Source organism: Phodopus roborovskii, unplaced genomic scaffold (genome assembly GCF_943737965.1).
Source record: "Phodopus roborovskii unplaced genomic scaffold, PHOROB, whole genome shotgun sequence".
NCBI classification, from domain to species: Eukaryota; Metazoa; Chordata; class Mammalia; order Rodentia; family Cricetidae; genus Phodopus; species Phodopus roborovskii.
In genome coordinates, this window is record NW_026126461.1 from 6,324,777 (window position 1) to 6,352,244 (window position 27,468).

Sequence of the window (27,468 nt, forward strand, 5' to 3'; positions counted from 1 at the left end):
AAGTGAGAAGAGAATGTGCTAGGGAGGAGAGCTGCGACACACTGGTTTCCGGACATGACGTGGCTGTTATGCTCATGAGCTCATAGCATCTGTGGCTACAGGCACAAAGTTTCCTAGGGTTCCAGAGTGGATGAGGGAGGGGCTCGCAAGGCCCCACCCCTAGCTGAGGAGCTACTTGTTGGCAGCTAATGGCTGCTGGGGATGAGAAAGTCCATTTCCGTGGGGAGGGGGTAGGGGGAGGGGGGAGTAGGGGGTGGCTGCTGGTAAGTTGCCCATGCTCCAGGGAGGGCCCCCCTCCAATGCAAATGAGCACCAATTGGGCTCAGTAAGCTATTTTAAGAGAGAGGACATTAAGATTGGAAGGGGATGTGCTGGGTGGGTTGGAAGGGGTAGAGAGTGGGGGTAAATGTGCTCAAGATGAATTCTGTACATGTACGACACTGTCAAATAGTAAACATTTTAAATAATAAAACATTCACTCAGAATAAGAAATTATCTTCTTCACAGCTTCCCAAACCCCACACGTGACCCCCAGGAATCCATGGCATGATGCAGAGATGTGCAGAGAGCCCCTCTGGGCGTCTCCTGTAGAAAGCCTTAACCCCATCCCGTGGGCAACACCTGCTCTCAGGAGAAAGGCCCCTGCTGAGGCCACCTACCTCGCCTGTGGGCCAAGAGAACTCGCCAAATCCAAGCTTCATGTTGAGTCCGAAGTCCCCTCTGTACACACAGCCATCCTGCCACTCCTGCACCCCTTGAATGAGCTGGATGTAGGTCCCCTGCAGGTCCTGCCCTCTCAGGGGGCCTTCAGACTCCTCATCATCCTCCCTGGGATTCACTGATGGGTCCCTAGAAAGACAGGGAGCTAAAGGGAGAGCAACTAGGAAGGCCGAGAGAGTGGCTGCCCCTCCCTCTCACCCTTGTGTCCGAAGGGACGAGTTGTTTCTTAGACAAGGATCTCAGCCTAAGTCCATAACGCTCCCCCTCTCAGCTCTCTCAGGATGCTGCGCGCTGATGCCTCTGCTCTGGAGACCAATCCCAACGTCTAGCTGGTGGTTAGATTGGCAGCACACAACATGGGACCCCTCAGACCCTGTGATGATTAACCTCAGCTGTCAACCAGACTTCATCTGGGATCAACTAAAACCCAAGCAGCTGGTGACACCTATGAAGGATTTTTTTGGATCGGACCATTTGAGGAGAGAAGATTCATGCTAAATCTGGGCCACGTTGTCTTTGCGTCTGCCTGTTTGCCCTCACTCTTGCTGGCAAGTTCATCTATCCTGCTTGCTGAGGCATCCCTATTACTAGAGCCTACTTCTTTGATGCTGTAACAAATACCAAAGATCAGCAGAAGCATCCAACCCTGTGGCCTGAACAGCTACCAGATTCTTGGCCATTCTTTGAAGAGACAGAAATTGTTGGAATACTCAGACCACAGCCTATAAGCCACTTTAATAATCATATGTATAGTATATGTATTGTACTATTGTACAATATTGTACTATTACACATTGCTGTGGAATAGTCCTTCTGTACACTGTGAAGATTTGTCACTCAGATTGGTTTAATAAAAGAAACTGATTGGCCAGTAGGTAGGCAGGAATTATAGTTGGGGCAACCACACTAGAATGATGGGAAGAAGACTAGAGGCAGAAAAGATGTCAGCCAGCCTCTGAGGAAGCAGGGTGTGTAGAAAATGAGGTAACAAGCCATGAGCCATTTAGCAAAGCATAGATAAGAAATATGGGTTGATTTATATGTAAGAGTTAGGTAGTAATTAATACGCCTGCGCTATTTGTCGAGCATTTTGGATTTATATTTGGTCTTCAAGTCAGTTACTTGGGAAGCAGCTGCCAGTTATTTGGGAACAGGCAGTTGGGACAGCAAACCTGCCTACAAATAGCACCCACCACGTAAGACCTGAAAAGGCTTATTAAAAGGTCCTAAACACACAAAAATGGAGTCAGACCCAGCTTCCTAGTCTCCTGCCAGCTGCAATGCAGAGACGTGTCTCCCCACAGCTACCTGTGACATGGAGTTGGTGGCCAACCACCATGAGCTAAGTGTTGTGGCAGGTTCCTGCAGTCTCCCATATGAGCCACACTACAGACAGGCTTCTCCCAGCCACTGTCTGCAGGCTTGAGAGCCCCGCCACCACACAACATGGCAGATTTAAGGGTTTTGCTCATACAGACAGAATGGAATACAGGTACACAGAAAAGACAGATTCAGGTGGAGGAAAGAAAAAGTCTCTAAATGGGTTACAGTGTGTTTAAAATATACTTGAAAGAGACCAAAAAAAAAAAAAGTAGAGAAAGTTCTTAAAAAGAAATAAAGTAATATAAAAGAAAAAAGCTACTTAAAGATGGGAAATACACGCAAACACATATATACATATACATACACATACATACATACATATTCTGTCTCTTTGAACCCTGACTAATAGAGCCCTAACCCAGTCCACCAGCCAGCCCTTGAGTGCCTATTAAGGGTGACTGAGCCTAAGCTCAGCACCTACCCGATAAAGAAAGGATCCCACTTCAAGAAGGCTGAACCCACATTTGGTGTATTATATAGACAGAAAGATGTCAAGAAAGACAGACACCCAAACTATCATAACGAGGCTGAAGGCACTGCTGTGGCATTGTGGATTCTTGGCTTTCCTTTTTTTCTCTCCAGCTGCTCTTCTAGCCCATACTGGCCTCAGACTTACTATACAGCCAACGATGATCTTGCACTTCTAATCCTAATCCTCCTGCCTCCACCTCCCAGGTGTGGAACTGCAGGCATGCAATACCATGACAGGTTTGGGCAGGGTTGGGATTCTAATCTAGAGCTTTGTGCATTCTAGACAAACAACCGAGCCACATCCCAGCTCTGAGATGTAAGTTCTTATGTTAGAACCCTGAACACCAGTGCAGGTGGGAGTTTCATTACAGACAAGGCCCCACGGGGGCTCCTGGCCCGAGCAGCCCCTACGTAGTGAAGGAGCTACGTTGATTACGGAATGGGACAAGAGCCATTCCTTCAACTGCCTAGAAGAGAATAGGATTATGCTGACAATCCCAAGAGCAGGCATGGGATTCCTGCTACTACTTGTTCATCCTTTTCCCTCTTGGGTTGGTATAACTGAGACTAGGTTAAGGAAGGTAAATGAACCTTTAACGATGTAGGAGGAGGAGGACCAGGAGGAGTGTAGTACTAGTATCAGAGGCAGCGTCTCACTGTGTAGCCCTAGCTGGCCTGGCTTGCCTAATGTAGGCCAGGCTGGCCTTGACCAGACACATCTGCATGCCACTGTCTCCCCAATGCTGGGATTAAAGTAGGGTGCCACCACACCAGGCTTCCTTTAGCGAGCTTTAAGGTCTGCCCTATATTGAACTCTAGCTGAGTCATTGCCCTTTGGTGCTGATTGCACCTTCCTGCCAGCGGGTCCCCTGCACCTTCTGGCGAAGAAGGTGTAGCTCTTCCCAGAGTCCTTGCTCTCGGTGTCGGGAGACTGACTACTTAGCCTCTCTAGACCTCTGGAGTTTAAAGTTTTCGAGCCATGAGAGTCCAGAGTGACAAGGGAACGCAAGTCTTCCATCGCTCTCCTCTTCAAACCTAGAAACAAATCTGTGTTCACAATTCGCCCTCAGGACTGAGGACAGTGGCAGCTGGGAGACCCACCCGCAGTCCCGGCTGACTTGGGTGACCCTCTTGGGAGTTTCCATGTAGACCCCTCTAGCTCCTGGAGGCTCACTGGCCTTCCTGGGTTCCCTGGCCTTTCTAGAGCGGTCATCACTGAAAGGGCCGTCAAAACCACGTGGGATCCAGCCTTGCCCGCACACCTCAGGTCACCCTTGGCAGACACACACCTTCGGCCTAGACTGCACCAAGCATCTCAGAGTGCACCAAGCAGTGTAGAGCCACTACAGGAGCGCGTCACGTTGTCCTGGAGACGGCCACGCTCACGGTGTGCTCCAGCCCCCAACCAATCAGAGCCAGGTTGCGCTGACCCCTCCGCCCCAGACCCGCCCCTGAATAAACTTCAGCCAATGCACGAGCGGAGCTGCGATTACCACGCTTCCTCCCAGCCACCGCCAATCCCTGAGCTGGCCACGCCGGCTCAACCACCGCCAGTGCTCGAGCCCCTCTGTGAACGCTGGCTCCTCGTGTCAGCCCCACGCTGCCAGTTAGCCTTCCGGCCAGAAGCTGCCATCATTCCTAAGGAAAACGCTAGGCGAAAGACCCTGGGGCCAAGGCATGATTAAGACCATCTGACTTTTATGCAGTGGTCGCTCGCAAAGCCCTAGACCGCAGTCTGGTTCCAGCAGAGAGGAAGACCACTAGAAAAGGGGCTTCTAGAACAGGGTTGCGGAGCGGATGCACTGGAGTGCGTGTCCAGAGGGGCTGGGTACCAATGTGTCCTGGGCCGTGAGTGATGGGAGGAGCTGCAGGTGGAAAGGCTGGACCAAAATACATGACGTGCTGAAATTTTGTTTATATTCATAAATGTATGCATGGAAACAGCATACAAAAATATCAAGAAGGTATATTTCCAGTTTGCCATAAATGTTCGCCAGGCACAGTGGCACGAGCCCTTCATCCCAGCACTATCGTGACCACTGGAAAAGCCTTCCAGACCCCTCCTCATTTCCGTTAGGCCAGGCCCACTCCTGAGGCTGCAAGCTGGAGGTTAGCCTGGATCACAGAGCGAGACCTTGGCATCTTCTCAAACCCCCACCCTTCCCAAGTTATTCAAAAGGAATGTTTTCATAATATGTTAACATTCATTAAGAAAACCTAGTAACATTAGCTTTTTAAATTTTGGTGAGTTGGTAAACTTAGCAGCTACCACAGATGATAGTTGGGAACTGATCTCAGGCCAACTTGCTTTCAGCAAATTAGCGGTTTGCATTGCCAAAATGGGTATTTGCAAATATGAAGGTGCCTACTGAGCCACAGCTGTTGCTATGGGATTCAGTGAATCACTGGCTGGGAATGAGGCTTATTCTACTAAAACTGTTAAAGACTGAAAAATTAGCAAAGAAAAACACTTGAAATTACATATTACCCCCAAGTTTTGATATTTGGGAGCAATGGTGGGAAAAGTGAAATCCCTCTATTGCCTGTACGGTGATTTTAGGTTCTCACAACACTGGGCGATGGACAGAACTGGGTACCACTAATAATGCTCACCCATTGCCTGACCCTAGCTCCAAACTGCCATTAGAGAAAAGCACATGAATATACGTGATATGTACTAAGTGAAAAACCTGTTTAAGGAATGTGGTGTGTGTGTGTGTGTGTGTGTGTGTGTGTGTGTGTGTGTGTGTGTTGGTAAAATGTCACCACATATGAAGCCATCACCAAGGCAGGCTTTCTGGGTCCACCCCAGTGTTTCTGATTCCACAGATCTTCAGCAGGCTGGGGAACCAGCAGCTGTGGGCAGTTCTCAGATGATGATGGTGATGATGATGATGGTGATGATGATGACAATGATGATGCAATGTGGTTCACACTCAGGACCAGTGAGTGGTATGAAGAGAAGGGCCCTCAAAACTCAGGCTGAAGGCAGGCAGCAAAACAGTTCTAAGTGCCCTTTCAGGGACTTGAAGTTTTTACCTTTAACCTACAGTAAGAATGTTTAAGAAACCAACACATTATGCCAAGACTATGTATGTATGTATGTATGTATGTATGTATGTATGTATATCTCAGAAAAGGTTCATAAAGAGTTCACCCACTGCATGCACACAGCCAATTGTCCATGCATTCTGTTCCTTTCCCTATTTTTATACACAAGCATGCTGGTCATGACCTATGGAATGGATTTGCCAACTCTCACTAATGGTCAGTCAGCACTACTTGCCAGTTAGAACTTGCCTCTGGGAAGGCCCAGATTCAAAGGTATATTCCAACTACCCAGAGGTAGACAGACTTGGCAAGCAACTCGTGAGCTCCGTAGAGTTGAGCAGGAGATGTCAGGCCAGAGGCTTTAGAACAACATCTACCTCCAATACCCTCCAGGGAGGCACATGAAGCCAAGTAGGACTCCAAGTCTGGTTTCATTCAGTGGCCCCAAACTCCACCAATAACTCTGTTTCTCCCAGCCCCCCTGCCTTTGCCCAAAGTTGTCTTCCATAGCGAGAGCCTCTGGGGCCCAGCCCCAAGATCCTCTTCAGGGCTCAGTCAAGACACTACAGCAAGCAAAAGGAACTTTTGTATCTGGGGGCAAATGAATTATCTCATACACTGTGCTGGTCCAAACAATTCTCTCTATTCTGTTTCTATTCTAATTCTCCTGTCCTACGTCTAATTCTTCCTAGCTGCTGTTTCTCCCCTCTTCCTCTTCTAATCTAAAAACTCTCTATTTTAAAAAGGAGGCTTGAGAGATAATTTTAAAAATTACAAGAGTTACAGCTCATTGGTTCAAAGTCCATTCCTTTGGAAAGCGGTAAAAGGGCAGAGCCCTCTCCCATGGCCATGCAGTGTCAGTGAAATGAGCTCTGAGGCACAGGTCCTTGGCAAGCGAAGAACTGGCATGCTTTTCTTGGGGTGCTTTGTGCAGTAACCTTGGCTAGACACCTGTGAGTCTGACCTTGCACACAGCTGTAAAGCCCTAAACGTATGGTGGACTTACAAAAAGCCTTTATTCTAGTTTGAACTTGCTCTGAGGTGAAAGTGGGCTGTGTGCAATTAGTCTGAGCAAAAGGAACAAGCAGGCTTGTAAGTGTCCACAGTCCTAGTGGGACAATTAGATCTAGTTATAAAGCAAGTCCTAACATATTTTCTGTATATCAATATTATATAGATAAACAAAAAGTCATCTTACTGACCACACACAGATATATGTACCCAGTAAATGGAATATTTTCATGGGAGAAACATAAAAGCATTGGGAAAACACCCAAAGCTATTCTTGGGGAAGAAATGAAGTGCTTAGGAAGGGACTGGCTTCCACAGCCAGTGACTCCATGGCCTTTCTAGATGGGGCTCTCCATCAGAGAATCACTCATCTGGTAGGTCCGCCTTTTGAACACTAGTGATCACCTGCTGAATACTCCCACAGCAGCTGTTGAACACTAGTGATCACTTGCTGTATACAGAGGAACGCTCAGCACTTCCGTGCTGGGCACTGGATAGGACAGAAAAGCTTTCCAAACCCCTCCTCATCCCCATTAGTCCAATCCCAACCCTGAGGCCATCTGTGGTGTATGGGTGGACTTTCTCTGTCCCGCCAGCCAGTTCTGTCCCACCAGCCAGCTCCCCACATAACCACACAGAGACCTGTTATTAATTATAAATGTTTGGCCAATAGCTTAAGCTTGTTACTAAATGGCTCCTACAACTTAAACATTGCTTATCTACGCTTTATCACACGGCTGTACCCTTTTTTCACCCGTTTGTTCATCTCCTGCTTCCTCTGTACCTGGCTCGTGGCCCTGCCCTTCTTCATCCACACACTCTTTTTGGCATTCTTTTTGTCTGCAAGTCCTACCTGCTTAGCTATTGGCCATTTAGCCTTTTATTAAACCAATCAGAAGGCTACTTGGCGAAGCACATCTTCACAGCGTCCAAAAAGATTATTCCGCAACAGTGCTGGTTACTGGTCCCTGCAGATTCCTATGCCTGCATGGAACTGTTTGGAAAGGGTGTGGCTTTGTTGGGGAAGGTGTCACTGGGGGTGGGATCTGCTCTTTCTAAAGCCCTCCACATTCCTAGCTAGCTTATTCAACACCCCTCCCCCAACTCCCCCCCCCCCTCTGACTGTGATTTTTGTCTCAAAATGTCTCAGATGTTTGAGAGCCATGCCTGCCTGCCTGGTCCAGGCTCTCCTCCATGATGGTCCTCCTCTGTCCTCTGTGACTTTGAACCCCAAATTAAATGCTTCATTGTATAAGTTGCCTTGGTCGTGGTATTTTAGCACACCAAAAGAAAAGTAACTAAAACACCATCACAGGGTGTGAGGCTTCCCTGACACATGGGAGCATCCAGAGCTTGCTCCTGGAGCTGGAGATAGAGGGATGCACACCTGAGTGGGTGAGCTCCTATAACTGAGCAAGTCAATAGAAAACAAAAACAACGTTAGCTAAAGATTACACAAGGCTGATTGGACAATTAGAACAGAGACTGGGGAGAGCTGGAAAGTTATAAACCCAGAGTTAGATGATTGTGGGCTCTCTTTAATCCTCCTAATGAATTCATTGCCTACATCTGATTCTCACAAAAGCCAGCATTCCTTTGGAACTCATGAAGCCAGTTCCCCTATATCAAAGGAGCCATTTTCTTATTACTGTCAGAAGAGGCAAATGGCTATCTGGTTCCTGGTAGTATACCAAAACGCATGCTGGCCTCTAGGCTCCCTCAGATTCACAAGTACCTGTTACACATCTCAGAGTGCATGCTGACATCCTGGCTGTTCTCAGGCTGTCCCTTACGGAAACTGCAGCTCAATGACTTTCCACCCTGCCAGCTTCTCGTTGCCCTTATAACTCTGCTGTTTTGGCTATGTTCCCTCTTTCTCCCCCATCTGTCTAGGTCCTTTTTGTCTTCCTTTCTGGTCTCCATCTCTTTCTCTCCTTTCATGGCCAAGTCCAGCCTACTGGCCATATTGTCTACTTTATTGTCTTTCTCTCTCTGCTCTAGACGCTTCCAGATGTCTCTGGCTGTACTTTTCCTCAAATCTACAATAAAAAAAAAAAAAAAAATAAGCCTTCTGCTGGGCAGTGGTGGCACAGCATCCCTTCATTCCAGCACTTGGGAAGCAGAGGCAGGAAGATCTCTGAGTTCAAAGCCAGCCCGATCTACAGAGGGAGTTCCAGGACAGCCAAGGCTACACACAAAAAACCTGTCCTGAAAAACCAAAACAAGTAAAAACCATTTGGAGCCGTCATGTTCTCAATTTATACAGGCACAATCAGTGACTATTAGGTAAAACTATTCTGATTGTATTAACAGATTACCTTCCCCCCAACCTGTCTGGGACCCAACATTTGGCACCATCTGCCCAGGCCCCATGTTGAGGAGCCATCTGTTCAGTCTAGCTGATTTTTCAAGTCTGTGCTTGGAAGGAGTGTAGATTGAGGAAAGACATAGACCAGAGATAGAGTCAGGAGGGCACCCAGTAAATACTGGGACCAGCCCCAAGTTTATTGTTCCAAGTTCTTACATACCCCAATCAAAAAAGGGAGAAGACTTTACCATGATTCAAGGAACATCCAAAACATCAAGTAACCACACCCTAAACCAAATATCCTATTGTTAAGGGAAGATATCCACTAGCTACACTTGAGGCCAAATATCCTGTTGTCTAGATAAGACATACAATGGCCACACCTTAGGCCAAACGTGCTGTGCTGTTGTTTAACCTTGAAGGAGCAATAACAGGCTCCAACTCTCTGATTAGGTCAAGATGGAACAGAGTCACTTCTAAGGCCCTGCACAGCAGCCCCAAATCTAAGAAATGTCATCACAGAGCACCTGAAACCTATACCAGATCCCCCCATTTTTCTGTAACCCACTCACCTGGTGTTCCCACCCATGTATTTGAAAATGCCTTCATTCTGTTCTGTAGCTATAAACAAACGCTGGTGGAACTCTACACTGCTACTTGGGGGCAACTTGAGTCCTTGGTGCCAGCCATGACCATTGGTATCTAACTCATTTCCTTTGAGGTTAGAACTGTTTCCTGACCTCATACTGTTTTCCTGTCCCAGTAAAGTGAGGTCAGCGCCTTCCTTAGGGGGTCAAAAACCTGAGACTGGCGAGGCCTCCTCTACTGAGCTGAACTGGCTGCAGATATTTGAGTGTTTAGCACAAAAGGAGGGCATGACGTGGGACTCAGCAGCACCTAGTAGCAGGAAGGCAGAGAGTAGGCCCATGGCTATTGAAGAAATTATTAAGGGGGAGGGAGTATGAAGACTAACAGGAAGGGACGTCTTAAGCATGGAAATGAAACCAAAAGTTTTCACTACTATAACAAAGTTGAAACTAAAATTAAGTCTCTATGGCTGTGAGATAATGGCACCTCGGGAAAACTATTCCTTTAAAATTCTGGAGATCAGAAAAACCTGACTCTCATAGACACTAAGTAGCACCATTTCTAATTTTAAAAATTATTTGTTGAGTTCCCGTATGCATAAAAGCATGCATGTGCAGGGCAGAGGAAAACTTGCAAGAGTCGGTGTTGTATGATGTTTTCACTCGTTTTACTTTGTTATCTCCTTTGCTCTTTTTGGGAGGGAGGGGCCTGGCCTTAGCTTGGCTTGTTTTCCTCCAGCTTTTCTTAACTTAAACTACCCCCACCTAGCTTTGGCCTCGAGTTTTACCTTTCTCTATTCCTGTATACTTTTGCTTTCCTTCTTACTCCGCGTCTGGCTGTGTAACTGCCTGGCTGGGCCCGGAGTCCTCCTCCTCCTCTCTCGCTCCCAGATGCCTTTTCTTACAGTTCCCTCCTCACAAGTCTCCTCTCTGCCTGCCAGCCCCTCCCATTCCTCTCTCCTGCTTCACTGGTGGCCGTTCATCTCTTTATTAGACCATCAGGTGCTTTAGACAGGCACGGTAACACAGCTTCACAGAGTTAAACAAATGCAACATAAACAAAAGTAACACACCTTAAAATAATATTCCCCAACAAGTTTTCTCTCCTTCCACTACGTGGGCCCCTGGAATAAAGCTCAGATCATCCATCAAGCCTGGTAACGGGTGCCTTCCCCCACTGAGCCATCGCCACGGCCTCACTAAATAATTCTAAGCTATGGGAAGTCACAGTACTGACCCACACAACTTATAATTTTAAAAAGCTAAAAAAGAAAAAATCTGGTTCGTGAAGACATGAATTCATAGTGGTAGTTTTATTGCACATGAACTATGTTTTACAAAGGAAAAGCTGGGTGTGCCAAGGGTGAATTTATTAGAAAGCATTTAACGAAAGGAAATAAAGCTGCAGCTGACATGTAGCCTGCTGTCCTCACTGGGTAGCCAGACCAGCAGTGTCTGTTTCTCCCCTGCCTTACTTACATCAAGACCTGTGCTGGCCCCGCCCACTGTCGATTTAGCCAATGCGGAGCCGAGGTCAGGAGAGGCTCCGCCCCACGACCTGGCGCGGTCGCCCCCTAGCGGCCAGAGCAAGGACTCGGCAACCCCGGGGCCGTCAGCTGCCCTAGGGGGTCATGGGCACCTCCGAGGCTGCACCGCCGCCGTTCGCGCGCGTCGCCCCCGCGCTCTTCATCGGGAACGCGCGAGCCGCGTGTGCCACGGAGCTGCTGGTGCGCGCGGGCATCACTCTGTGCGTCAACGTCTCCCGCCAGCAGCCCGGGCCGCGCGCACCCGGAGTGGCCGAGCTGCGCGTACCCGTGTTCGACGACCCTGCTGAAGACCTGCTGACGCACCTGGAGCCCACCTGTGCCGCCATGGAGGCTGCGGTGCGCGACGGCGGCGCCTGCTTCGTGTACTGCAAGAACGGCCGCAGCCGCTCGGCGGCCGTCTGCACCGCCTACCTCATGCGGTACCGAGGCCACAGCCTGGAGCGCGCCTTTCAGGTGCGAGCATCCAGGGGCGGGTCTTCCGGGGCGGGCCCCGCATAGAGAGGTTCTTCCGGGGCGTGCCCCATGCTTCACCCTCGGGGCGGAGCTTCTGCGCCCTGGACTATCTGTGGCATCTCTGTCATCTCTTGATTGCAGATGGTGAAGAGCGCTCGGCCGGTAGCCGAGCCCAATGTGGGTTTCTGGGCTCAGCTGCAGAAGTATGAACAAACACTCCAGGCCCAGGCCCTGCTGCCCGGGAACCCATGTGGGCCCGAGTAAGCCGCACCGTTCAGCTGCTGGGTGACCAGGCGTCGACCCCGAAAGGTGTTCCTTCCCTCCTCTTTTCAATAGGCAACTGGTCTCCGGTGTTGCCCACTCGTGATGGCAGTACAGGAGTGCCTGCTGAAGAGGGGAACTTCGTTTATCATGTTTGGGTCAGATCCAAACCAGCGAAGTTTTAGGTAGAGAAAATTGCGTAAAGGATTGATCAGAGTCTGGGAAGCCTAAGACAGTAGACAGAGAGTGTCAGACCAGAGTCCTAGCTAGCTGCATGCAGAACCTCTTCGTGCCTCCTGGACTTCTTTCTGGTCTCTTCTTATACTTGAGCTTAGAATCTTCGAGCAGGAGATCCTGAGCCCACCCTCTTTATTCTTACAGCTGCTATGCCATAGGAGGGAGGCATCTGCCCACCTCACACCACCTTACTTAACTTGTATCGATGCCAGCGCCTGACCTAGAATCGTCAAGCTACCATTAATGCCCTGTGTGCCATCCCCAGCTGGCAGGCAGGCCCATCAGTTGCCACCTTGCCCTTCTTGTTCAGACACAGCGTCTCCTAGACACCCTGTTTCCTTAGGAGCCCTGGAAATCTGTCCAGTCACGATTTAAAGTAGTGAGGGAAGAGCAAAGAAAAACCTGGGCTGTGTGTGTGTGAATTACAGATGCATGGCCACTGGTTAATTTGCAAACAAATATGAGTCAGTGAATAAAGTCCCAGAGTTGCTGTCTATGGTTTCCCTTTCCTACTTCTCCCTGTGTATGGTCTCTGGGGCCCAAGCAGTCTGTTCGCATCAGCTTCTTAAGTTAGGAGCTCTGTCACACCTAACTGAATAGCACCCCCACCCCCGTTTTGCCCCTGAAGAGACTAAAGGGTTTTGGTCACATCTGCCTCTATGCTGTGGGACATACTTGGGTCCCCAGGTGGAGGGTTCTCCCTTAGAATGAAGAATGAAGCTGTCTCACTTAGCAGAACCCAAAGCTGAGGACACAAGAGACACACAGTTCATGATCAACGCCCTGGGGTGCTGGTGAGGACCGTCTTCCCTACCTGCCCCTCCACTTCTGGTTTCTGCTGTAATGAACAAGCCCTTCAGTGACCCTGGTTTAAAATGATTGATACACTTTGTAGGGAACACCAAATTCTACAGGTGTTGTCCACCCCAGGGTTGCTGCACAAGCTGGCTCACCTGACCACTGAGCTTCCTCCCCAGGTCCCTTATGCTCATCCCTTAGAGGAGCCACTGACACTCGGCCATTGAGGCTGCAGAGGCTCGCAGAGAACAGGGCTCCAGGCCCAGGTCCCCTCACCCTTCCTCAGGCCTATATAGCTGATCCCTGTTCACAACACTTTCCAAAAAGCCACTGCCCTCCCTCCCATCAGGGCAGGGCATACCTCCTAACTTGCTGACTTGGCTAGAGTCACCTAGAGGTGACAAAAACAATGCCCAGGTCAGGTTGAAGGATATGGGGATATGGGGTTGAAGGATCTGGATTGCATGGGGTACTTTTCATTCTATTGGTCCTGGAGCTATCCAACTGTAGCTTTGGTTTGGGACTTGGGGTATAACACTGGCTGTAACCACAGGGGCCACTCTGGGCAGCTCTTATCGGTGTTAGGGGGACAGGTTCTTTGGCTGGGCACCATTTGGGGGCTTGGAGTTTGCAGTCTACTGACTCCACCGTGCAAAATGTGCTCTTTGTCTTAAAAGAAGTATGCTGGTTCCTTATATAAATATGTGGTGGAGGAACAGCCAGCCCACTTGTAGAAGGGGATGAATAGCTGGATCAAGGCTGTCCCACATCATCCCTTCTGTTTGCAGAATGGAGTGTCAGCAGGACGGAGGATAAGACCCCAACCTCTGGGGGTGCAATTTGAGAAACTGAGATGGGAGAAACCTACAGTCTACATCAAGAAGGACAAAAAGGAACGCAGGCCACCAGGACAGTGCAATTGAATTGAGAATTCCTTCATCGACAATCTGGTGAACGGGCCACTGGACACCAGGAAGCGGCAGTAGCCTTAACTCCAGGTCTCCTGGCTCATTTTATTTATTGAGTCAGGATCTCAGTAGCCCAAGCTGGCCTCACACACTCCACTTAAAGCCAAGGATAACCATAAACGCCTGATGCTTTAGTCTCCCAACTGCTGGAATGCTTTCCATCCAAGCCCTGTCTTCCTCCCTCTAACCCTTGCCTCTGGATGACAGCATGAGCCTTGAAGTTCTTCCAGAGTCTGAAATGGGGCTCCAGGAGGGATCCCATGTATGGCCAGCTAAGACAGCACATGGCACCTGAGGGGCTACTGCTTAAGAGAGCCATGTTTCAGTGTTCAGGCTGCAGGTGTGGCCTGTTCTCCGCTTCGCTGTGCCTCTCTCACACAGCTAAGGAGGGCAGGACCACGGACTTCCGTATGGGGACTGGATCCAGACAGCTGAGCCCTCCCCAGAAGTGCCACCACAGGCAGCCCTAAAAGCCCCCCTCCCTCAGAATCGGTGCCTGCCTCCTGCGGAAAGAGGTAGCTAACGGGGTAGCTCTCTCCACACCCTGTGTTGGTCCTGGTACTGGAACTCAACCTTCTGAGTTGCCTTGCTGCGCTAGCCGTGAATGCTCCTGCGACCCTTATATTGGCTCGATGAGACAGAACTGCGTTCAACAGTGTCTTTCTGCTTCACACACGTCCCGACTACAAAAGAAAAAAAAAAAAAAAAAAGCCGACCCTAAAACACGGCCAATTCAACTGACAGCTTCTCGTTATTATGCTTTATTTGAATCTAAACAGCCACACCTGTATGGGCCGTGTACTTGACAGTCTAGCGCCTTCCGGAACCGCTTTGCACCACACCGCCGAGGCACAGGCCAACTTGCAGGACTCACGGGAGAATCGCGTCAGGGGAACCGCGAGGATCGTTCCCGGAGTCAGAGGACCGACTGCCAAGGTGCCGCTGGCGTCCCTGGGAAAGCGACAGTCCCGCCTCCAAGGCTGTCCTCCGAGCCGTAACGAGTGCCGAGCGCAGGCTGAGGACGCGCAGCCTCCCCGGGCGCCCGGCCTCGCGCTCCGCTCCGCCGCTCACGCCGCTCCGGCGCACAGGCCCGGGGATCGCACACAGCGCCCCCGGCGGCGGCCGAGACCAGCCCGAGCGGGGCGGCGCACGGCGCGGGGCCGGGCCGGGCGGCTCCCGGCGCGACTTCCTGTTGTGCCCGCGCCCCGCCGCCACCGCCGCCGCCGCCGCCACCGCCGCCCGGGGCCCCTCGCCCACTGCCCGCGGCCTGCAGCGGCCGCCGCCCATGGATTTCACCTAGCGCCGGTGGCCATGGCGGCGCAGTGCTGCTGCCGCAAGGCGCCCGGTGCCGAAGCCGCGCCCGCCCGCCCGCCGCCCGAGCCGCCGCCCGCCCTGGACGTGGCCTCGGCCTCCAGCGCGCAGCTCTTCCGCCTCCGCCACCTGCAGCTGGGCCTGGAGCTGCGGCCTGAGGCGCGCGAGCTGGCCGGCTGCCTGGTGCTGGAACTGTGCGCGCTGCGGCCCGCGCCCCGCGCGCTCGTGCTCGACGCGCACCCGGCCCTGCGCCTGCACTCGGTCTCGTTCCGCCGCGCCCCTGCCACCTCCGACTCGCCCTGCACCTTCGCCTTCCCTGCCCCCGGGTTGGGGCCCCCGCTGCCCGCCTTCGCCGATGCTCCTGGCGCGGAGTCCGCCGGCTGCCCTCTGGCCTTCAGGTTGGACCCGTTCACCGACTATGGCTCCTCGCTGACCGTCACACTGCCTCCCGAGCTGCAGGCGCACCAGCCCTTCCAGGTCATCCTGCGCTACACCTCGACCGACGCCCCCGCAGTGAGTCCCGCCCCGGTGGGCGCCAGGCCGGAGGGTGGTCAGCAGGGCTCTGCAGGCACCCCTCACTTTACTGCTGGGTCAGGTGATATTAACCTACACCCTGCTCCTGGGACACCAGCAAAAGAGTAAGAAGCAGGTGTCCTCCCCAGGTGCCATCAGTAATTCTCAGATGTTGCCTGCAAGTTCTCGGGATCTTTGAGTGGAACCCCAGGTCCAGGCCTGGTCGACAATGGAGATACTCAATAGCATGCTTGTTGTCGGAGGAGCGGGAAAGGGCTGCTTCCCATCAGGGGTTATGTCCCTATCTGGGTACAAGAGAAGGTTCTGGTTGACCCAGCTAAGGCAGTTGTAAGAGTCTAGCTTTGAGGGATGTTCTGGGAGCCTGATACAGAAGGGCCAGCCTGTGACCTGGGCCTTCAGATGTCTTGAGAACACCTTGGTCTGTTCTCTGGAGGTGGAATGAGAGACAGCGGGTGGCAGAGAGGCCTTTCTTGTAGCTGTGATGCTTGGGTTTGGGGCTCCCGGAGCTGGATTGTGATATTCTGGGGCAGGTGCGCGCCCCACCTCCCACCACCACACAGGGTTCTCCTGAGGCTTTCTGTACAGGGCCCCCACCGCCCCACAGGCCCTGATGGAAAGGAAAGGGTGCAGGGCTCGTGCTGTGGCCGCACAGCCAATGGGTTTGCAAGAATGGAGCAGGACCTTTGCCTCCAGAAGCGCCATGCCCCCCTCCAGCTCCCCAGGTAGTAGAGTGCCCGTGTGACATCTACCATGGATACATAGCACACAGGGCCCTTGAAAAGTCCATCTGCCACTGCCTGGGGAGCCCAAATAAACAGGCCAGCAGCCACAAAGGAGCAAGGTGACATCTGGGCAGAAAAAGACCAGATGGGATTCACATCTGTGGGCTTCCTGCACCCTTTTCTGGAGTCCCTGCCATGTGCTGGCAACCGGTCTCCCGGGCTCAGCGCTCAGCCTGCCGTGGTAGTGCGGGGCCTCTGCGGGTATGAGTGTGCCAGGTGAAAACTAAGGGCCCAGCTGCTTCCCGGCTTCTGCCTGTGAATATGTACCGTATGTGCTTGTTCTGTCCGTTACCAGCAGTGGTGGGAATAGGGCCCTCAGGGGGCTTCGATAGACAAGGCTGGTGGACAAGGGCGGCCTGATGCATGGGGCTGCAGTTGCTCGAGACAGGGAAGAGCCGCATGCATGGTCCTCATGCACTGAGTAGCTCCAGAGTGACAAAGTTGATCCACACCTGTGGAAGCAGATTGGCCCCTAACCTCAGGCCCCTCCGGTTTGCCGCATATGAGCACTGAGCAGCTCAGGGCTTACAGCGCTGTCTGCCCTGTGCCTGGTGAGGATGTTGCGGGAGGCGGCTAGGTTTCTCACTCCAGAAGCAGCAGATTGGACGTACTGTGCAGGTTCTAGGGCTCCTCTCCTCTGCATGCCAGCCCTTCCCCAGCAAGAACGGCTTTTTTTTTTCCCCTGCCCTACAGTATCTGAGTTAGTTGGCCCATTCCTTATCCACCCGACTATTATATCAGCTGCATTCCCCTGGGACCGGAGACTCCCATCTCTGGGGCTCATCCACCTAACATTGGTGCCTGGAAAAGGCAGCCCACTTTGGAGCCCAGGCATGGGTGTGAGCTTTAGGGTAAAAGGTAGGCAGAGCCGGAGGGTTTGATGGGAGAGGAGCAGGAAATGTTGCCCTGAAGTGTAGCCCGTGTGAGGGGAGAAAGGAGAGACTGAAGAGCATCTGGGTGTCTGTCCTCCCAAAATGGATCAAGAACCCGCTGGCAACAGGATCCACTGCAGGGACAATCCTCCGTTCAGGTCCCTGGATCCCAGGCCTCTGGAGGGAGGCTACATTTTAGAATGAGCTCCCCAGCAGAATAGGAAGACACGCCTGCATATTTGCTGTGGGGAGAAGACAGTGATAGGAAGACCTGGAAGTGGTCCATGGATGCTGGCAGAGGCCTGACCAGGTCTACATGGCAACCCCCTCAAGTCTGTGACCTATTGGCAGGCAGCCTCCCAGGTCTGGGGTCTGTGGATTATGGGGCAAGGCGCTACTCCCCAGGGCTTGGGTCTTTGGAAAAGGCTCATCTAAGGTCTACGTGAAGACAGCACCCCAGATCCTAGGGTCTGTGGCATGGTTTCTGCTGTCCCCAACCCCCTCCCCCCGCCAGTCTGGGGTCTGTGAGCATGCATTTACCTCCTTCCCCAGCTCTGGAGTCAGTAGGCAGGCAATACCCCACATCTGGGGTCTGTGGGGCTAGACATTCCCACACAGCTCTGGGTCTGAAAGCAGGCATTTCTCTCTGGGTCTGGGATCGATGGCTCCCCCCACACAAGGTCTGGGGTCTGGCGCAGGCGAGGGCTATGGAACAAGCAGCTCCACCACCATCCCTCACGTGGGGTCTGGGAGGTGTCATCCCTGCTGCCCCCGGGGTCTGTTCCCTACAATGACAGTCAGCCGTGACTGCACACTTGTCCACTCACAGAGAAGTGTTGAGGGTGTTTCCTCTCTGTGATTCCTGAGAGGACTCCTATGTCCTTGATCGCCAAAATGAAAAATTCACTGTGTTTCAATGTTGCTGTTGTCCTAGCAGAGGGCAGTGTGGGGGCAGACATTGCTTTGTATCTGGAGCTCCTTAGTGGGGGTGGGACCTGGTCTGGACATCTGAAGATTCAGGATATTTCAACAGCCATGGCTGGGAAGGAGGTTGGCTGGGCCAGAGACCTTGGCCCTGAGAGGACAGGCAGAGCAGGCAGCAGATCCCGGCCGGGAACTGCTCTTTGCTGCAGCCCCTCCCTCCAGGCACTGGCTTCAGAGGCTCTGTCCGTAACACTCCTGTCATATCAGAGCTTCATATCTGGCCCCCACTCTGTCCCCACAGTTGACCAGCCCTGGGGCTGAGTGTCTCTATGCCAGTGTAAGGAAGCACTCATTTCCTAAGATCAGATTAGTGGGCTGGAGAGATGGCTCAGCAGTTAAGAACACTGGCTGCTCTTCCAGGGGTCCTGAGTTCAATTCCTGGCACCCACACAGTAGCTCACAACCGTCTCTAATAGGGTCTGATGCCCTATTAGATTCTGGCTTGTAGATATATACATGCAAAGTGTCCATGCATAGCATATAGATAATTTTTTTTTTTTAGATCAGATTAGCTACCAGCCTATGGGATTTTAACGCAGGTGTTCTGACCATCCCCACTTTCCCTTTGGAAGTTCAGCTAATACCGTGGTGGGCATTTTCCTTTTGTCCCAGCCAGTGCTGGGAGATATTGTGGGCCACCAGCTCCAGACATGAGGCCTCCTGTCTGGAACAAGTCTGGTTGGTGTCTGGCACACACAAACTAGATTGACAGTTCTGCCAGGGGAGGGAATGAGTGTACCAGGTGGGCAGGTGAAGGCTGCAGGAACAGCTGTGGGCCTGTAACAAAAGGCACCCAGAGCCTTTCCCATAGCCCATTGTTCCCAGGCCCTAGACCCAGAGTCCTGGACCAGGTGACAGCGTCTGCTTATGTTTTACTCTGCCCGCAGATCTGGTGGCTGGACCCAGAGCTGACCTATGGCAATGCCAAGCCCTTCGTCTTCACCCAGGGCCACTCTGTGTGCAACCGTTCCTTCTTCCCATGCTTTGATACACCAGCCGTCAAATGCACCTACTCAGCCGTTGTCAAGGTCAGGATCATGGCTCTGCCTCCTTTGGGCATTGTAAGAGGCTGCAAGCCTGCAGATGAGTTGTAGCCCACCTCCTCACATCCTTCTTGCCTGCCTAGACTAGGATCCCAGCTGCTAAAGGTCATTGTCTTAGTGGGACAGTCGTGTAGAGAAGCCAAAGACAGGCCTTGTGGAGATCGCGTGGCTGCGGGGAGCAGGGGACAGCACCAGTGAGGACATTCTTGACGATTGGGTTGCAGGACCTCTGGATCTGCAGGAACCTGGTGGGGTTTCTGGAGTTATAGGCAAAGCATGGCAGTCTCCACCTGGAGCAGATTGGGGTTCCAGTGTGTGGTCCTCTGAAGGGGACACATTCCTTGACTCAACCTGTGAGGCTATCTGATAAGGATTCGAGGGCTTCATCATGGATATGGGGTTCCCCGGCCTGGGTTGCGGTGCTCCCTGATGGGACCATACTGTTCCCTGCCGCAGTTAGGGGGTCCTCTGACCTATTAGGGATGAGTCGTCCCTCAGAAGTGTGGTTCCCTTTCCTGGGAGGTGGTTGTACCCTGTAGGCTGCCAATCCTCAGCCTAGCCCATTGCAGGCCCCGTCAGGGGTGCAGGTGCTGATGAGTGCGACACGGAGCGTGTATGTAGAGGAAGAGGGTGTCTACCACTTCTGCATGGAGCACCCTGTACCCGCCTACCTCGTGGCCCTCGTGGCCGGAGACCTCAAGCCAGCAGACATTGGGCCCAGGTAAGGCCCCCTCTGCACCCTGCTGCACTGTTCTGGGCAACCGGGCCTCAGGAAGAGCCGGGAGCCCATGCATGCAACTACCATGCCTCTCACCCACTGTCTGAGACATACAACTAACTGATCCATCCAGTGCCCTGCCTAGCAGTCTGTCATCACTCCCCGGGCTACCACACAGCCAGCAGTGCCCTTCTGTCCTTCCCAGTTCCTTCAGTTCATTGACAGGGGGATCTGAACTTTGGGTTTGTGATGCAGTTCCCCTACCTGTTGTGGGAAAGGCCACAGACAAGAAAGAGGGAGGATCCGGTGGAGTGAGTAAGGCCCAGGCTTGTCAGCTTCAGCCCGCCTTCTCTGCCTTGTGACAGGAGCCGTGTGTGGGCTGAGCCATGCCTCCTGCCCACAGCCACCAGCAAGCTGTCAGGTGTTGTGGAGCAGTGGCTGAGCGCTGCAGAGCGACTGTACGGGCCGTACATGTGGGGGAGGTATGTCCTGGCCCCGGCCTTCCCTAGAAAGAAGTAGGGCTAGGTTGGGAGCCCCATGCCTGTCCCGGGGGTCCTGCCCTCATCTCCTGGGAAGGAAGTGATACTGCGGGGCTGGCTGCCGTCCCAGGTGGACAGTAGAGGCGTGGGCTTGGTGAGTCACGGTCTGAGCCCGCCCTCGCATTCCTCGCCCTGCACCCATGAGCACAGATACGACATCGTTTTCCTGCCACCCTCCTTCCCCATCGTGGCCATGGAGAACCCATGCCTCACCTTCATCATCTCCTCCATCCTTGAGAGTGACGAGTTCCTGGTGATTGATGTCATCCATGAGGTGGCCCACAGCTGGTTCGGCAATGCTGTCACCAACGCCACTTGGGAGGAGATGTGGCTGAGTGAGGGCCTGGCCACCTATGCACAGCGCCGTATCACCACGGAGACCTATGGTATCGTCTGGGGCAACTATGGCAAGGGCGGAGTAGTCTTGGGCCCTCTTAGGCACCATTGCAAGGGGCTAGCCCTGCCTAGCCTCCACCCTGACAGTGTCTGACAGTCTGCGGTCGGGTGGTGGGTAGAGTGCGGTAACCCTGCTGTAGATGCCCCGCCTCCCTGACCTCCACCTTCTCTCTCCTCTGACTTCACTCAGGGGCTGCCTTCACCTGCCTAGAGACAGCCTTCCGCCTGGACGCCCTGCATAGGCAGATGCGGCTTCTTGGGGAGGATAGTCCAGTTAGCAAGTTGCAGGTCAAGCTAGAACCAGGTACTCAGTCCTGGGAACCCATGCATGGCATCCCCAGGCCCCTCCTTTCCACTTTTCACTTGCCCTGCTGGGGCTCCTCTACCCCACCATGCCTGAATTCCTTCCAAGGCCAGGCTGAGTGGGAAATCTCTCAGGTGCCTTGGCTTGGCACAGCCCCACAGGGTCTGAGCACTGGTTGCCGTGGGGTAGAGCAAGCTCCATCACTGTACCCAGGACGTCGGGGCTCATGTGAGGGGCTGCGGCCCTCCCTTTGCCCGCTCCTCAGTTCTAGACGACTGCCCCAGTCCCACTGTGCAGGACACAGGTGTCAAGTGGCATCCCAGACAAGGCATTTCCCTGCAGGAGTGAACCCCAGCCACCTGATGAACCTGTTCACCTATGAGAAAGGCTACTGCTTCGTATACTACCTGTCCCAGCTCTGTGGAGATCCCCAGCGCTTTGACGACTTCCTCCGAGTAAGCACATGGCCCCTGCCACCCCCTGTCCTATCCCAGTGGGCAGACATGCCCCTTCTCTGAGAGGAAGGGGCCTGGGGACTGGATTGGGACTTGGCCTTCTGAGGCACTGTCCCCTCCTTCTCCCACCCTTTCAGCAGGGCCTGTGGGCCACCTGGACTGTGATGCACATCTTTAGAAGATGTCCCAGTGTGCCAGCCCCGCTCTGCCAGAGCTAAACATCCCCAGCCTTCCATACCTGCTAAGGCCATGCCCCTCATCTCACAGGCCTATGTGGAAAAATACAAATTCACCAGCGTGGTGGCCCAGGACCTGCTGGACTCCTTCTTGAGCTTCTTTCCCGAACTGAAGGAGCAGAGCGTGGACTGCCGGGCAGGTGAGACCACCTACCCTGCTGCAGGCCCAAGGGCCAGGGACAAGATGGCAGCCGTGACTGGAGGGAAGTTGGTCAGGGTGACATGAGAGAGGGGTCTGCACCTCCTAGTCTAAAGGACCGGGACAAGGAGAGGGGCCCCTAGGTAAGCAAGCCAGGCCAAGCAGCCAGTAGGAAAGGGCAAAGTTCCTAGAGAAGGAGCAGCAAGGTGGTGGGATGGCCCTGGGACTGACTAAGTGGTCCTGCTCGTGCATAGTAGGGGTCTCCTGGGGGGGGGGGTCTGAGGGCCTGAGGTCCAGGACTGGAAGAGCCGGATATCCAGAGAGAAGTCAAGTTCGATAGAGGATTTCAAGGTCCAGGAATGGTGACCCTGAGTTTTGGAAGGTATATGATAAGTGCACCGTGGGACTGGTAAGGATCCTCAGGGTCCCTGTGCTTCCCTGGACAGTGCAGTGCAGAGCCCTCTTGGCCCCAGTGCTGGACACAGGCCAGGCTTGCAGCAGGCAGCTGTCCTCTGGTGACTAACCCAAGCTTTCCGGACTCCGTGTGTCCTTCATAGGAGCCCCCTCCAGTGGCTCTAAGGGGAAGGCACACACTTCTGAGGAAATGCTCTTATTATTTGAGGGCTCTGGATCCTGGAAGAGATCACCCGCCCAGGGATACCCTCTGGGCTTGGGGTCTCCCTGGCAAGCTACTCCAGTGGCCCCTCCCTAGACCAGGCAGAGACCCCAGGCCTGGTCTTCCTGCAGGACTGGAGTTCGAGCGCTGGCTCAATGCCACAGGCCCACCGCTGGCTGAGCCAGACCTGTCTCAGGGGTCCAGCCTAACCCGGCCTGTAGAGGCCCTCTTCCAGCTGTGGACTGCAGAGCCCCTGGAGCAAGCAGCAGCTTCAGCCAGTACCATTGACATCTCCAAGTGGAGAACCTTCCAGACAGCACTGTTCCTGGACCGGCTACTAGACGGATCCCCGTTGCCCCAGGGTGGGTCCCACAGTCAACAGGGTAGCCTGGGAAAGGGTTGTGGCTCTGGCCCAGCCCTGACCTGCCCACCACCCCACAGAGGTGGTGATGAGCCTGTCCAAATGCTACTCGTCCCTGCTGGACTCCATGAACGCTGAGATCCGCATCCGCTGGCTGCAGATTGTCGTCCGCAATGACTACTATCCTGATCTCCACAGGGTCCGCCGCTTCCTGGAGAGCCAGGTGCAGCTACTTGCCTGGGGCATGATTGGGGGAGCGGGGGAGCCTCTCCTCAGGGACCCACCTCACCCCACCAGACTCAGACAGGCCAGCAATGTCCTGGAGAGGGGACCTGAAGCCATCGGGCCCAAAGTGAGGGTGGAGAGGCCACAGCGCAGGCTAGAAGAACGCAGAGCTAGTTCACCCTGGCCTGAACTCCACCGCAGGGCCAAGTTGGGTACCAGAGTCCAGGGGTCTCCGCAGGCATCAGCCTTGAGCTAGCTGGACTTCAGGTCTGGAGGTGTCACCTTCCACGTCTGGGTACAGGGGCCATCCAAGCTTCCCAAGCAGATGCCGGTATCCCCATCCCTTGCTCTCAGAGACAGCCAGGAGGGGAAAGTGAGGGTGAAACTGCCGAGGGTATTGGAGCCTGTGAACCCAGGCCATCTGGATCTGGGTGGCCTGGGTGGCCTGGGTGGCGGAAGGCCCACAGGGAGCCTGCCTGCGGTGTGACCAGGCGCTTTCCACAGATGTCGCGCATGTACACCATCCCACTGTACGAAGACCTCTGCACCGGCGCCCTCAAGTCCTTCGCACTAGAAGTCTTCTACCAGACACAGGGCCGACTGCATCCCAACTTGCGCAGAACCATCCAGCAGATCCTATCCCAGGGGCTAGGCCCCAGTGCTGAGCCCAGTGCAGAGACCGGCACAGAGCTGGGCAGTGCTGAGGCAGACACGAACCCAGACTCGCCAGCCCTGCTGCTCGGGGATGAGGCCCCCAGTAGCACCATCTCTCTCAGGGACGTCAACGTGTCTGCCTAGCCTTGGTGACTGACCCTCGACTTCCCAGACACCACGAGCGTGCCTTTTGTGGTCCTGGCCGCCATGACTGCGCCTTGGCTCTGGCCACGAGCTCTGCCCAGGACCATAAGCCCCTCCCATTGTCTCCAGGCCAGGGGCATGTGTCCATTGAGGCCCATGGACCAGGGCCCACCCTGTCCCTGCTCTCTTGCACTGCAGGCCCCAGGGCTGGCCCGTACCCTCCATGCCTCCTGTCTCAACACGGACAGCCATGCCTCACCCTGGAAGCCAGCATCTGCTGAACACTGCTCTGGGGACAGTGACCCCAGCAGTCCCACAGCAACAACCACAATGTGCCTTACACATGCCAGAGGCCCAGGGTGCATGGTCCTGGGAGTGTGCTTTTCTGCAGAACCCTGTGTCTGGCCCGCGGGCTAGACTTGCTTGAGGGACAGAGGACAGAGGAGCAAGGACACAGGCATTCCGTCAGTTAGGGACAGATGGAGAGGGAGGCCTCAGTCTGCACCCGGAGCCCAGGCCCCAGAGGTACAGGGAACAGCCTGCCCTTGTGGCTGCCTGGTCCTCTCCCTGCCTGTATGCTGAGAGGCACCAGGCTATGGGCTTCAGCCCGGGGCAGCTGCGGCAGGAACAATGGTGACTGTCCCATTAAATCTCCACTCTGCAGATCTTACCTCCCTTCCTGTTTGTCACTACCTTGTCTCTTTTGTACCTAGCCAGCTGCCGCGGGTAAGGCTGGAAGAAATGACATGGTCATGGGAACCATGGTCATAGCCTATCCCAATACACAGGTATCAAGAGCGAGGCGGGAACCTACCCCGGAGGCCAAAATGGGGGTCAGTAGGCGGCCCCTTGTCAGACCTTGGGTGAGCATGATCTATTCAGGGTCCTAAAGAGGATGTTTGTCACCCTTATTCTGGACTTTGACCTCTGTGCTTCTGGCCACACCTCCGCCTCTTAGCACTGGGGCCACCCAGACCTCCGCAACCAGGGCGCAAGGGAGGTTCGAGAGCGGGATTGGTTGGGAATGCTGACAGAGCTCTGGCACAGCAAGCTGTGGGGCTAGATAGCTCTGCTGACAAAGGGAAGCTCCATGCTCACAGGGCCTCAAGTGGGGCCGCTCCTCATGGTTTCTCAAAGACAGGGCCACAGCCGGGACCATTTGGTACTCTGCAGCCTCCAACTTTAGCAACCTGCTGTGGCATGCCATCCCAGCCCACTGCCAGGCCAAGTCACAGAGCTCCGTACATGGTCCCAGGAAAAGGCGAGATGAGTAACTTGAAGCCTCCACCCACTTTCCAGCCCCCAGTCACAAAATTCACCTTCCTTTTCAGAGATCTCCCCCCAGCAGAGACAGCTATGGTGCTCTCGTCATACGCCACAAAGGATCCAGGACTTAGGGTCACCTCTCCTTTGCAAGTGCCTTTGCTTGGTGCCTACCATGGTACTGCCTGAGGCTCTATCCCATTCAAGAATGAGAAGCATCCCTTACAACCAGCAGGGGGCAGAGGGGCCGCCGGCAGTGAAACCTCCAGAAGAGAGGTGTTGCTCTTCTCACTGTTGTGGTAGGATCTGGCAGAAACAAAGGATAATTTGCTTGGGCTGTTGTTTAGCCTGAGACAAGCTTGTCGGTGGCGTGGGGGCTTGCCGAGATTCCTCAGCACTATGCAGCTGAGACAGTAGTCCAGAACTCTTGTATAACTGCAAGGCCAACTAGGGACCTGTTTCCATCGCCCATCTCCTAAAGGTTCCACAGCCTTCAAAATAGCACCATAAACTGGCGGCCAAGTCTTCCAGATCCGAGCCTGGATTGGGGGCAGGAGGCACTTTCAGATGTAAACGCAATGGGAGGCTGGGGGCAAGGGTGCCTTCTGCTCTTAGCCCCACCAGGTGGCATGACCTGGGTATTCCACTCAGCTTTGCCTTCTCTGGCCCAGGTGCCACCATCCAGAGGGGTCACTCCTGAAGATGTCCACACAGCCGTCCCTCTCCAACCGCAGGATTGCTTTCAACTTGTTCCCCCTAAGCCGGCTTTTAAGTCTCACCACAGACTCATCTAGGCTGTTCGTTTCTTTGACAATACAAGTTGACTCCTTTGTGGTCTCCCAGAGCATGGGTTCCAGCTCTAGGTGCCCCTGCTGTACCAGTGTCCTCTAGACACTCAGATCTGTACAAAATCAAACGACTCCCAGCAGTACAGCCATGGAGTGGTGCCGACCTAGAATGCCATGTCGATCTGTCGTGGTTCTGCGTGCCACTAGAGGTAGAGAGGGGCACACTCTTCAGCCCCATCCTGGTCTTTGTCTGTGCTCTTCCCCCAGCGGGCAAAGCTGGGCTGCCTCAGTCTCCTCCCTGTAACATCTTGCTAGGGCGTAGCTGTCACTCACAGCCTTCCTCTACTGTCCCTAGCCCACTCTTTCATATACGCTCTGCCTCGTGAGTCCTCCATCGTAGATGGACTTCAACAGACATTTTGCCCTCACATCCCACAGCAAACCAACATTTCAAACCCGTGTTTGCTGCCATCCACAGCCTACCCAAGTCAATACCACATGGACAACGTCCCTCCTCCTGGAGGGCTTCTGCATTGGAGGCTAACTTATGCTGCAACTGTTGTTCTTTACAGTTATAAGAATAAAAGCTGGGGTGGGGGTGAGGGTCCCAAGTGAGTGGGGTCCCGGGTGAGGGGCCACGTGGGAGAGCCTAGCAGGTTCCATAGCAGGTGAGGGTGACCCGAGGCGGGAGGGAATAACACGCCAGGCAGATAGAGTTTACGTGAGTTTAGAAAGGGGAGTGAGGGGGAGGGGAAGAGACACAGAAGCACCGGGAACAGAAGAGGAGAGAGGGGAAGGTGGAGAGAAGAAGAGAGGAGTAGCTGGTGGCCAGCCCGAAGCAGGAGAGAGAGCAAAAGAGAGAGGAAGACAGTGTAAGTGGGCGGGGTCTGTCTTGTAAAGGGGTCCTTTACCCCTGCCTGCAGACTAGTACTCATGGAACCTGGGCTGACCAGAGTACTGCCTGTGTGCATTCTGCCAGGTGACAGGGGCAGGCCAGCATAATGCCTGAATCCTTACTCCAACCTCAGACAATGAGAGCCACAGAGGAATGGTGGAGGTATGGTGTCTTTTTGTCCCTCTGGGACTATCCAAGGACCTGTGCTGATGGAGGGGATTTCAAGTGTCTCCAGGCAATGTGCCAGGGATTAAAAGCTATAGAGGTGATCATGTCCCACTCTCCCACAGCCCACCCTGGTCTGTGCATAGCAGTACTTAGCAGGTAGTACTAGTTAAGAGCTGAGACTGAAAGTTTGGGCTATATCTGCATTTCAAAAGAGGAGGGATGAGCTAGTCGTGGAGGAGCATGGTG

At 53.7% G+C, this 27,468-nt stretch overlaps 3 protein-coding genes across 3 annotated transcripts in view; 2 read left to right on the forward strand and 1 right to left on the reverse strand.

Moving 5' to 3' along the window:
* Positions 1–825, reverse strand: part of Ankmy1 (ankyrin repeat and MYND domain containing 1) — a 29,339-nt gene extending 28,514 nt beyond the window's left edge. The window contains exon 1 of the mRNA XM_051190826.1: positions 660–825. Within this exon, the coding sequence (XP_051046783.1) occupies positions 660–701 (42 nt within the window). The 5' untranslated portion in view covers positions 702–825. The remainder of the gene's footprint in view (positions 1–659) is intronic.
* Positions 826–11,087: 10,262 nt separating this feature from the next.
* Dusp28 (dual specificity phosphatase 28) lies at positions 11,088–11,893 on the forward strand. Its single transcript, XM_051190821.1, has 2 exons — positions 11,088–11,531; positions 11,673–11,893. The coding sequence occupies exons 1-2, from the start codon at positions 11,163–11,165 to the stop codon at positions 11,793–11,795; spliced, it is 492 nt and encodes a 163-aa protein (XP_051046778.1). The 5' UTR covers positions 11,088–11,162; the 3' UTR covers positions 11,796–11,893.
* A 2,661-nt stretch (positions 11,894–14,554) lies between these two features.
* Positions 14,555–24,786, forward strand: Rnpepl1 (arginyl aminopeptidase like 1). Its single transcript, XM_051190807.1, has 11 exons — positions 14,555–15,619; positions 19,166–19,306; positions 19,891–20,042; positions 20,405–20,521; positions 20,729–20,964; positions 21,165–21,278; positions 21,621–21,733; positions 22,001–22,109; positions 22,856–23,086; positions 23,166–23,308; positions 23,815–24,786. Exons 1-11 carry the CDS (start codon positions 14,585–14,587, stop codon positions 24,106–24,108), a joined length of 2,685 nt encoding a protein of 894 aa, XP_051046764.1. The 5' UTR covers positions 14,555–14,584; the 3' UTR covers positions 24,109–24,786.
* The last annotated feature ends 2,682 nt before the right edge of the window (positions 24,787–27,468 follow it).